At 44.1% G+C, this 12,789-nt stretch overlaps 1 protein-coding gene across 1 annotated transcript in view; it reads right to left on the bottom strand.

Moving 5' to 3' along the window:
- The window catches only part of CSDE1 (cold shock domain containing E1), a 2,062,269-nt gene that overhangs the window by 497,213 nt on the left and 1,552,267 nt on the right, over nucleotides 1-12,789 (bottom strand). Inside the window, exon 14 of the mRNA XM_044076154.1 lies at nucleotides 874-986. Within this exon, the coding sequence (XP_043932089.1) occupies nucleotides 874-986 (113 nt within the window). The remainder of the gene's footprint in view (nucleotides 1-873; nucleotides 987-12,789) is intronic.

Here is a 12,789-nt window from a genome sequence, read left to right as displayed (position 1 = left end):
AAGAAAGACTAATGTAATGGTGTTGGCTGCATGCTTTATACCCCTGACTACCTGACATAATGGAAGATGAGACAGCAACCGACTTAGGACCCCAAGACTTTGATAATCAGGCCGACTGAGGGCTACAGCAAGCAGATAACCCAAATGTGATGACTGCAACAGTGAAACACAAAGATAATCAGACAAGTGTGATGGAATTTGCTGAAGAGAATTAGAAAAAGAGCCAAAGCATTGGAAGGTTAAGCAAAGGAACAAGATTAGGTTAAGCACATGTTTGGACTTTATGTTAGAAACTGATTTCCCTATCAAGATGATCCACTGCATTAATAGCCAATGCAGACCATCATTTGAAGAGACTTGTCTTCTGGTATGCCAAGTAGTACATAGTGCTGGACATGCATTCTGGCTAGCAGTAATGTGTTATTCACTGGGATAGACGTAGGAAGGCCTACTTTGGCAGGCCATGCAGCATGAAGCCAGAGGTAAAGTCAGGTACAAGGGATGATGAAGGCTGTGATAGTCAGCCTCTCACGCCCCTACCACAACACTGTCCTTGGTTAATGGGAGGGGGGTTAGAGGGAGACAAATAGGTAATGGGAGGAACTCACTGTCCCTGCCGCAAGGATTAAGTAACAAAAATGAAAAAAAAAAACATGCTTAAAGATTTAAGGATGCTGCTCATATAACCATCTTTTAAAGTCAGCAAACTTACGATAAGCCATAAACAAACTATTTTAAGTCTTGAGTTAACATATCCTCTACATGTATACCTACACATAAAAAGCATCACTTTTTGTCATCCTACTTCCATTACTGTTGAATAAGCAATGTCATTAGAAGCTTAAATGCACACAGTGTCAGTTTACAACTTACCAGAGCTAATCTTTGTAACTCTCTCGGCGCTGACTTTATTTCCTTTGCCTTTTGCTAGACTGTATTCTACAGCATCTCCAATTTCTAGGTCGTCAATATCACCTGAATACTCGCTGCAAAAAAAAAAAAAAACATACATAAACAGTAAACTTAACTGCACTTCATATCCATACGGTTTTCTAGCATATATTCAAATTGACATGTGCAAAACCTAATCTGCATATCTGAAAATGCGAGCACCACAATGTCGAACCTTGTAATAGCAAACGTTCACTATTACAAGGTTCGACATTGTGGTGCAGATCGCACTGAAGTGGGGATCGGGAAATGTACCCTTTCCCTCACTGTAGTGCGATCTCGGAGTTTGTACATATAAGTAGGATGGGGGCACAGCTCCCCCACATGGGGGGGGTGAAGGGGGGGGGTGCAGCCCCCCTGCAAAAAGTGTGTTTTAATGCTGAGAGAGATGTCAGCATTTCAATAAAGTCGACATGTTCGACATTCGACTTTACTGAAATGCTTAGTTCAGAATTTACTGTGTTAGGTGTTCTGATTTTCAAACATGTTGTTCGGACATCTGAACATTCGAATGCAGTGAATTCTAATATCTGATAGTAAACCATCCATACTCCTGTCAGTGAGACAGGGTTAGACAACTATAAATCCACCCACCAGAGAAGTATATGTAAATCAATGTTCAAACTTTCACATTTGCTTTGCCATAAAAGAGTTGCTATAAATTCATAAGGGTTAAACTCGCTCTCATATATGAAAAAACAGAATATTCTGCAGCTACTAAAGTTAATAAAAAGCCATTTTGCACTTCACTATCTAGATAACATTTGCTTCAGAAAGGAAATGTCTGGTGACGCATGAAATGCTACTAAATCAGAGGCCAAGCGGGACAACAAGACAAAATGAAAGCTGTACTGTAGCTTTAAAAAAGTCTTTCTGCATTCATTTTTGAGATTTGTACTCAATTCTGCCACTACGCTGACTCTTGGGGGGGGGGACAAAACTAAGCTATTCAGCCTTCTGTGTAGTGCCATCTTGGTTTTAAGTATTTCTGGGAGTTAACTTTTTGTTGCTCCTCAATAGTTTTTTTTTTTTTTTTTTTTAAATATTTGTCTTCTCTTGTATTGTATGCATGTTAGAAAATGCAGCCATAATGCAAGATACAGTACAATCGTCTTTTTAAGAATTCAGACATAGTTAAAGTACATCATGTATCAAGAGAAATTTCAGTGTTACAACAAAAATATGCCAACATCCTATATACAATATACATGTAAATACAAATGAATAAAAATACAAATAAATAGTGCTACAGTCATTGTCTAATTAATATTGTTTCACAGTTGACATACTTTTTCAATATGGATACAGTACCAGAACAGAGGTGACAAAGCTCATGAGGGTGAGTGCTTTGTGCTCTTTTTCATTAAACAGTCACAATAACTTGTTATTCTACATTCAGTTAATCTTTCAAAATATGATCCAAGAGAAGACTCCAATATTTTAGGAAATAGAATGCTTACTATGGTTATTCATTATATACTTATGTGCTGGTATGTACATTACTGCCATACTTCTGAAACCCTCCCATGATAGTTTGGTTCGATCTAGCCAGTTCAGGGTAATGTACAATTTCACAAAGAGAAGAGAGCAATTAGAATATGTAGGTCAAACTTGGGTAATTTTTGAAGGCTAATATGCAAAACTGCAAATTATCATGACAATGTGGATTCTTGATTTCCCATCTTCTCTAGTCTAACTCTCAACGAGCACCATAATTTATAAGTGCAGTTACAGCTACAGAAGATATGGAGTAAAAAAAGAAGTTATGTACTCACCATAACGTTCCATCTGAGTAGACTTCATTTGTCAGCAACCTGTGGGTTTCGGATCCGAGCCATCAGCTTCCCAAGCTAAAGAACCAAGCTCCAAGCTCCTCCCCTTACCCAAACTACACTGCAACCTCCTTCCAATCCTCAGATCAAGTTTGCCACCCACTGCGTGACACACAACAACCCAAGAGACATAACCTAACCAGAATACATAAACAAGGCTCACCAGACCCAGGACACTGAGCCCAAAATACAGACAAACCACCAAAGGTCTCAGGTAAGGAGGGAGGGAAGGTTGCTGACAAATGAAATCCAACTACTCAGATGGAACATTATGGTGAGTACATAACTTCTTTATTTGAAGTAGTTAACTTCATTTGATCAACCATTGGGACAGAGTCCCCACCTACCAAAAATCTTGGGAGGCCCTTAAGGAAGGATATTCCAGAGCACTGCAGAACCAAAAGAAGCCCTTCCTCTAGACACCATATCCAGTTTATAATGAGTAATAAAAGTGCGAGAGGAAGCCCAGGTAGCTGCTGAACAAATGCCATCCAGGGAAACTCAGGACCAAAATGCAGCAAAAGTAGCCACAGAACGAGTAGAGTGAGCATGAACCCTGCCTGGTTCTGGTAATCCATGTTTCTTATATGCCTGCAAAATACAAAGAGATCCATCTAGTAAGAGTCACCTTTGAAACTGGTTTCCCCAAAAAGGGTTTAGCAAAGGAAACAAAAAGCTGATCAGACTTATGGAAGGGTTTAGACCTATTTAAGTAAAAGTGCAAGTGTCTGTGAACGTCCAGCAAATAAAGTTTGTATTCTCCTTTATTTTGAAAGTTATGGAAGAATACTGGGACATTAATAGACTGATTGACTCCGAAGCAACTTTAGGAAGGAAAGAATGGATAGTCCTGAGACACACCCTATCCTTATGAAAAACTAAGTATGGGGATTTCATACATAAGGCTTGAAGCTTCGACACTCTTCTGGCTGAAGTGATAGCCGTCAGGAAAGCTGTCTTCCACGGCAAGAATTTCAAATCAACTGATGCGGCGGGTTCGAAATGAGGTGCAACTAAGGCCTGAAGAACCAAGATCAAATCCTACAGAGGAGAAGGATGCATAATAGGAGGTCTCAGTAAAAAAGTAATTTTGATAAAGGTCTTACAAATTCTGGCAATAGCTAGAGAAAGTACAGTTGTGTACACTTACCATAAATGTAGATGTTAGAGTGTATTCACTGTTGCAGTCATCACATTTGGGTTTTCTGCTTGCAGGTAGCCCTCAGTCGGCCTTAAAGTATTGGGTCCTGCGTCGGTTGCGGTCTCATCTTCCATGACGCCATGTAATCAGGGGTATAAAGCATGCAGCCGACGGCATTACATCAGTTTTTCTTGCCCCAAATGTCAGGTGCCCCCATAATGAGAAGCAATTATATACAAGGTTACACCTCCAACAAAAAGCAAATACACCAAAAAGCTTTAGGCATAGCAAACAAGAATAGAGGTACAGTCAACAGAAGTCAGGGGGTTGGAGGGAGGGTAAAGTACAGTTTTGTACCTACCATAAATGTAGATGTCCGATAGGAATGCATCTGCAGTCCTTACAAATGGGTTGTCCTGTCGTCAGGCAGCCCTTTGGTCGGCCGGATTCCAAAGTCTAGGTCTGGCCTCGGCTGGTGTCGCACTTCACCCGACGTCATAGCTGCAGTTCTTCAGGTATAAAGGCATCAGCCAACGCCATTTTCCTCAGTGTTTCTTGCCCCAGATGCCAGGTGCCCTCTTGGAAGGCTAAATTTGGATAAATGCCAATGTTTCCAAATAGTAGAGAGCAAACACAAAAAATAAGCATGTATGTACATATATACAAACAAATACACCATAAAAGATCCCCCCCCAGCTAGCTATAAGATGGGCAAATACCCTAGGAGTACCACAGAGGGGAAGGCGGGTGGGTAATCCTGACTGCAGATGCATTCCTATCGGACATCTACATTTATGGTAGGTACAAAACTGTACTATGTCCTTCAAGGATGCATCTGCAGTCCTTACAAATGGGTAGAATACCATAGCCAAACTAGGGGAGGAGGAAAAAAGAGATTATGGTGTAGTTAGGATCCCTTGCAAAACAGCAGTGGCAAAACCTGCTCGGGATCTAGAGTATAAAGGTAAATTATAATGCTTGGCAAATGTATGCACGGAGGTCCAAGTAGCAGCCTCTATAATGTCCTTGGTAGCCACTCCTCGTAAGAAAGCTGTGGTAGTGGCTGTAGCCCTTGTAGAGTGAGGCCTGATGTTCTCTGGAGTTTTCTTTCCATGGTAGGAGTAACAAAATCTAATGCAATTTCCTATCCACTTGGAGATTGTCTGTTTTGAAATTGCTTTTCCTTCCCTTCCTGTTGCATATGCTACCAGTAGCTGGTCAGTTTTTCTATTGCCCTTGGTCCTGTCCAGGTAGTAGCGTAACTGTCTATGTACATCCAAGGTATGCAACAGTCTTTCTCCCCTGTTCTGTGAGTTGGGGAAGAATGTAGGTAGGTGGATAGCCTGATTTAAAGACACTCTGGATACCACCTTAGGCATAAATGTAGGATTTGTTCTCATGGACACTCTATCTTGATGGAAGATCAGGAAGGGTTGCACTGCCATTAATGCCTGTAGTTCAGATACCCTTCTTGCTGAAGTGATTGCCAGCAGGAAAGCAGTCTTCCATGAGAAGTATTGTAATTCTGCTGTTGCTGCTGGTTCGAAAGGAGGAAGTGTCAATTTTTCTAACACAAAGTTCAAGTCCCATGCTGGCAATGGTGGTTTCCTAGGAGGTTTTACATTTTTAATTCCTCTCAGAAACTGCCTGAGCAGAGGATGTGAGAAGACAGGAGGATCCAAGCTGTATTCTGCTGAAATAGCTGATGCATGTATCTTGATGGAAGAATAGGACAGGCCTGTGTGGAAGAGCTCTGCCAAGTATTCCAGGATGTTGGCTATGCTTACCAGTGACACATCTTCTCCCTTTGCAGTACTCCACATGAGATATCTTTTCCATTTTGCTGCATAATTTTTTCTTGTTGAGGGTCTGCGAGCCTCAAGGATAATGTCTTTAACCCTTTGGGATAAATTTGGGTTAATTGATCTTATGTAATGTTCCAGGCAGTCAGCTGCAGAGTTTTCAGGTTTGGATGCAGGATGTTGTAGTTGTTCTGTGTTAACAGCAATGGAACCAGGGGTAGTGTCCATATTTGTTCCCGAGACATGCTCCTTAGTAATGGGTACCAATGTTGCCTTGGCCAGTCTGGAGCTATCAGAATGATCCTTGGACGGTCCTCTTTGATCTTCAATAGCACCTTGTGCATCAAAGGAAGTGGTGGGAATGCATATGCTGTCTGGTTTTTTCAACTGAAAGATAGGGAGTCCACCTTCCAAGCAAGTGGGTGGTACGTCCTTGTGCAGAATTTCTTTAGCTGGTGATTGCGTGGGGATGCAAATAAGTCTATTTCTGGGAGTCCCCATTTTCTTGTAATGGCTTTGAATATGTCCGGATGCAGCATCCATTCGTGGGCATCCGTGGTAGTCCTGCTTAATATGTCTGCTAGAATGTTTTCTTTTCCCGGTACAAAAATTGCTTGTAACTGAATGTTGTAGCTCAGAGCCACATTCCATAGGTCCAGTGCCATCCGGCATAGAGGGTATGAATGTGTGCCTCCCTGTTTGTTGATGTACCACATAACTGTGGTGTTGTCTGTCCTTATCATCAACTGACCTTTTCGGAGAAATGGTCTGAATGTCTGTATTGCCAATTTTACTGCCAGCATTTCCTTTAGATTTATGTGCAGGTGCAGCTGGTCTTGAGTCCATAAGCCTTGTATGCACTTGTCCAGCATGTGGGCCCCCCAACCGAGGTCTGAGGCGTCCGTCGTGATGGTTTGGCTTGGTTGAATGCTGTAGAAGGGCAATCCTGTGTTTGATTGACAGGCTTGAGCCCACCATAGGAACTCTTGCTTCAGGCATGGGATTATTGGAATTTTGGTTTCTAGGCTATGCTTGTGTTGAGACCATAAATTCTTTAGGTACCACTGTAGCTTTCTCATATGCAGTCTGGCATGAGGGACCAGAATTATGCAGGATGCCATGAAGCCCAGGGCTTGCAGTACTTTTCTTGCTGTTAGATGGTTCTGCTTTGTTAATGCCAAGAAGTAGAGAGGTAGTTGCTCCTGCTTTTCTACAGTTAGGAATGCCATTTGCTTTGACGTGTCCAGCTCTGCACCCAAAAATGTTATTCTTTGAGATGGTATCAGCCTTGACTTTTTTATATTGACTGTATATCCCAGGGCTTGTAGCAGGTAAATGACTCTTTGTAAGTCTTCTGTTAGCTTGTTTTTGTTGTCCGCTTGTATCAGGCAGTCGTCCAGGTAGGGGTAAATTTGGATTCCCTGAAGCCTGCAATGAGCAATTACTGATGCCAGGCATTTCGTGAACACTCTGGGCGCAGTAGATAAGCCAAAGGGCAATGCTGAGAATTGATAATGCTCTGATCCTGCAAGAAATCTGAGGTATCTTCTGCAATTTGGTCGTATGGGGACGTGCAGGTATGCCTCCTTGAGATCTAGAGTTACCAGCCAAGACTCCTTGCCCAGCATGGGAAGAAGCTGCTGTAGAGTCAGCATTTTGAATTTTGGAACAATGAGGAATGTGTTTAAAGCGGACAGGTCGAGAATAGGCCTCCATTTGCTCTCCTTTCTTGGTACCAGGAAGAGTCTGGAGTAAAATCCCTTTCCTTGTTCCATAGATGGTACCTTTTCCACAGCTCTCATCCTTAATAATTGAGATATTTGTTTCAGAGCTTCTGCCTTTTGAGTTGGTGGTAGGTTTGGCATTCCTCTCTTTCCTGGTAGAGTATGGAAATGAAACCTGTAACCTTGGTCTATAGTTTGCAAAATCCACTTGTCGCTTGTGATGTAATGCCAGTTCTTTGAAAATAAAGCTAGCTTTCCGCCTAAGGGTGCTTCTAGTTGTTCCCTGGTAGGCGGTGCCAGAGCCAAGTCACTGTGATTGTCCTGCTGCAGTGGTGGTGGCTGCCTCTGTGCCTCGCTGGTTGTTACCCTGCCACTGGCGTCCCCTTTAGGCACCCCTGGATTGGTTTCTGCCTCTTGAACGCCTATTCCTGCCTCTCTGTGCTTTAGAGGAGTCTGGAAAGGACCAATTTTTGGAGGGCCAATTCCTGCTAAACCTTGGAGGTTGGACCTGTAAGAAATCTTTCACTGTTTGTACAGATTTTGCCTTCTCTTCCATCTTCTTCAGTACCTGTTGTGCAGGAGAACCAAATAAATTGACCTTGTCCATGGGAGCATCTAATAGTTTTGATTTGACATGGTCCGTTAAGGCCTGCTCTTTCAACCATGCATGCCTTCTGATAACTGTTCCAGTCATGGCTGATCTAAAGGAAGCCTCCAGTGCATCATACCCGCATTTTAAAGAATGGTTACTAACTTGCTGAATGTTATGTACCATTTCCTGAACAGATTTTTTTGTCTAATGCTTCGTCAGAGGACAGTTTTTTGGTTAACTGGTCTAGCATAAATTCTTGATACTGGATCATGTGAAATTGACAGTTCAAGGCCCTAGCTGAAAGAGTAGCAGAAGTGTAAACTTTTTTACCCCATCTCTCTAAGGAACTGGATTCCCTTTCAGAGGGAGGGTTTTTAGCAGAGGTAGCTGCTACAGCCTTAGGCCCTTGGGAGATAGTCTCGGATCTGCAAAAGGAGCCTTATACAAATGGTAATGCGTGTCCGGGACCCTGTAGTATCTATCAGGCTTAGCAGGGGCCGGAGGTAGAGAATCAGGAGCAGTACAAGCATCATTAAATGCATCATCTACAACAGAAAGAACTGGAGGTATGGCTAAAGGCCTATGTTGTGGTAAATGCAGACAAGTCCTAAGCCTTTTTCTGGAGTCTGAAAAATCCTGGCCCTGCCACTGAAATTGTTCCCTCATTGCATGCAAGGTTTCCCCAAAGGAAAATTCCTCAGGCGGAGAGGCAGAAGGAATGGACTCTTCAGCATCAGAGTCTTCATAAGGGGAGAAAGGAGCCTCTGGAGGGTCTGTCTCATTTGAATCATCAGAGGATTCATCTGTAGAAATAGGCTGAGGGGGCTCTGCTCTAGGCCTTTTTTCTGGTGGAGGCTGAAAGGCCCTGTCTGGATGAGGTTGGGATCCCCGGATTAAAGAAATGAGATCCTCTGCCAAATTAAGGAGTTGTGAACTAGAGCTAGGCCTGTGAGAGGGGGGCTTAGCAGGCACAGATTTAGTAGTCTTAGCTGCTTTAGCCCTGGCAAAGGCCTTAATGGACATGGCTGCAGGAGGCCTAGCAGCTCCACGTGCTGGGGTTGAAGTATCCAAGGGAATAGTATCAGATAGTTCCTGAGAAACTGCAACAGCAGGTGGGATTTCAGAGGCCGACTCCACGAGGTTGGAAGAGGCCTCGGTGGAAGTTAAGTTTTCGGCTGAAGGAAGAACCGCTTGCTCGGTTTCAGCCGAAACCGAGACACTCGCGGTTGGCTTAACCGCGGTTTCGGCCGAAACCGCGGACCGCGAGTGTCGATCCTTTTCCTTGCGTTTTTTAGACATTTGCGTAGTCGGAGGATCCGACGGCATAATATAAGCGAAATCGGAGCTGAAAAACTCTTCAGCAAATTCAGACCGACGTCTAAGTGTCCGCCGGTTAAAAGAAGCACAGGCTAGACAAGCTACTACGTCGTGGTCTGGGCCTAAACAGGGTAAGCAGTAAGAGTGGAAATCTTTATGAGGTATTTGTTTCCCACAAGTTAAACAGTTATTCACTTTTTCTGACATCGGCTGAGGCAAGAAAGAGTCCCCAACGGGGTACTTAGCTTTTTAGAAGTCTTCGAAGTAGTATTCGGTAGTAGTAATCTCTGGTTCTGACCGACCGGCACTTGCGAACAGCTTCTGCTTCGGGCGCCACGCGGCAAGAAAGACTGAGGAAAATGGCGTCGGCTGATGCCTTTATACCCGAAGAACTGCAGCTATGACGTCGGGTGAAGTGCGACACCAGCCGAGGCCAGACCCAGACTTTGGAATCCGCCGATCAAGGGCTGCCTGACGACAGGACAACCCATTTGTAAGGACTGCAGATGCATCCTTGAAGGACATCCAGGACTGCAACAGTGAATACACTTGAACATCTACATTTATGGTAAGTGTACACAACTGTACTATGTTCTTCGTGCTTCACTGTTGCAGTCATCACATTTGGGTAGATTCCCAAAGCTAAGGAAGGGAGGAGGCAATTAGACACAGCATTAGGACCAGCTATAAGGCCCTGCAAGACTGCAGTGGCAAAGCCAGCTCTGGATTTAGAAAAAACTGGCAAGTGGTAATGCTTGGTGAAGGTATGTACAGAACTCCAGGTAGCAGCTTTTAGGATGCCCCCTGATAGGGACACCTCTGAGAAAGGCTGTAGAGGTAGATGCAGCCCTGGTGGAATGAGGTCTTATCCCCTGTGGGGTAGGTTTTCCATGGTGCTTAAAGCAGAAATGAATGCAATGGCCTATCCACTTAGAAATGGTTTGCTATGAAATGGCCTCCCCCTCTGCCCCTGCAGCAAATGCAACCAGCAGCTGTTTAGATTTCCTGAGAGGCTTAGTCCTGTCCAAGTAAAATCTAAGTTGTCTGTGCACGTCCAAGGAGTGCAGCATTCTTTCCACTTTGTTCTGTGGATTACAAAAGAAGGTTGGCAAATAAATAGACTGATTAAGGGCCACACTGGATACCACCTTGGGCATAAAGGAAGGACTGGTCCAGAGGGACACCCTGTCTGCATGAAAGATGATGAAAGGCTCTACTGCCATGAGGGCCTGTAGTTCAGATGATAGTGATGGCTAGAAGGAAGGCTGTTTTCCAAGAAGGAATTTCAACTCTGCATTAGCAGATGATGGCTCAAAGGGAGGTAGAGTGAGCTTTTCCAATACAAAGTTAAGGTCCCAGGATGGAGTAGGGGCTCTTCTGGGTGGTCTTACGTTTTTGGCCCCTCTGAAGAATTGCTTCAGCAGTGGATGAGAGAAGGGGGGGGGGTTCTGTATTATAATGTGCTGAAATGGCTGAGGCATGAATTTTGATGCAAGAAAAAGGAAGGCCCTTGTGAAGCATCTCAGTTAAGTATTGAAGAAGGTGAGGTAAATTGGGCACTGTTGTGCCCATCCCCTGAGTTTGGCTCCAAAAACAGAATCTTTTCCATTTTTCAGCATAGGATTTTCTAGTACTAGGCCACCTTACCTTGAGAATGACATCCATCACTTGCCTTTCTGAGGGATGGTAATGGAGAGATCAGGTAATTAGCCAGGCTGCAAGGTTCAGGGTTTGAAGCTGTGGGTGCAGAATCTGGCCCTCCTGCTGGGGCAGCAGGGCAGGGGTCTGAGGCAGGTGCCATGGTTCCAGTAGTGAGAACTACACAAGAGGGAGTACCAGTGTTGGCGTGGCCAGTCTGGTGCAATCAGTATTGTCCTTGGTTTGTCCTGTTTGATCTTTAGTAGCACCTTGGAGAGGAGAGGCAGAGGGGGAAGCCATAGACGTGCAGGTTTTCCTGGTGAAGGACAGGGCATCCACTTCCAAGCTTGTCTGTGGGGAGTCCTTGTGCATAATTTGTCCAATTGATAGATCTGAGGGGAGGAAACAGGTCTATCTCTGAGCTGCCCCATTTGTTTCTCAAAATGAATATCTTTGGTTCCAGTTTCCACTCATGTGGGTCCATGAGATTTCTGCTTAGATCGTCTGCCAGTGTATTTAGTTTGCCTGGCAGGAATTGAGCTTGTAGGTGCAGCACTTGGGTAGCTCAAGGCTCTGTTCCACAGAGCCATGGCTAGCCTGCAGAAAGGGTATGAGTGGGTTCCCCCCTGCTTGTTTATGTACCACATAACAGTGGTGTTGTCTGTCTTTACCAATAATTATCCTGGAAGAATGTGGCCCTTGAAGGCTGTCCGAGCATTCTGTACAGCTAACATTACTTTTTGATTGATATGCAGGTGCATTTGACTGGGGTTCCATTTGTCCTGAATGCAATGCCCTGCTCAGTGAGCCCCCCATTCATAGTCTGATGCATCTGTTGTTAAGGTTTGGGTGGCAGGGGGTATAGTGAATGGCAGTCCCTTGTTGTGGTGGCAGGCCTCTGCCCACCAAAGGAACTCTGTCTTTAGACAAGGGATGATGGGAATCATTAATTCTAGGTCCTGAGAATATTCACACCATAGGCTTTTTAGATACCATTGTAGCTTCCTCATACGCAGTCTTGCATATGGAATTAGGAAAATGCAAGAGGCCATGAACCCCAGGGCTTGCAGTATTTTCCTTGCAGATAGCTGGGTCTTTGTGGCCAGCAGTTTGAAGTAGGCTGTCAAATGAACTTGTTTCTCTGGCGTGAGGTAGGCCATCTGGGAAGTTGTATTCAAGCTTGTTCCCAGGAATACAATTTGTTGGCAGGGTACTAGATCCGATTTCTTTTAGTTTATGGTGTACTCCAGAGAAGTCAGTAATTTCTTTACAAATGCCAGATGATTTAATAGTATGTCCTTGCTTTCTGCCTGAATTAGACAATCGTCCAGGTATGGGTATATTTGAATATTTCTTTGCCTGCAAAATGCAATGACTGGAGCTAGGCACTTTGTGAATACCCTGGGCACCGTAGATAAGCCAAAGGGCGGTGCAAAGAACTGATCATTCATGTAGCCTGCTCTGAAGCATAGGTATCTTCTGCAAAATTCCCTGATTGGGATGTGCAGGTAGGCTTCCTTTAAATCCAGTGTTGCCAACCAGGCATTTTTGCCAAGCATGGGAAGCAGCTGATGAAGAGTTAGCATTCTGAATTTTGGGATTACCAAAAAAGTGTTTAGGATGAACAGGTCCAGGATAGGACGCCAAGAATGGTCTTTTCTGGGAACCAGGAAAAATCTTGAGTAAAAATCCTGCCCCCATTCCTCTTCTGGGACAGGTTGAACAGCCTTGATGCTTAGAAGAGAGAGAACCTGCTTTTGAGCCTCTGCCCACTGATTTGGGTGTAGGTCTG

The sequence above is a fragment of the Protopterus annectens genome, chromosome 7.part0, assembly GCF_019279795.1.
Source record: "Protopterus annectens isolate FY-2018-M chromosome 7.part0, PAN1.0, whole genome shotgun sequence".
NCBI lineage: Eukaryota > Metazoa > Chordata > Ceratodontiformes > Protopteridae > Protopterus > Protopterus annectens.
This window is presented reverse-complemented; position numbering and strand designations above follow the sequence as displayed.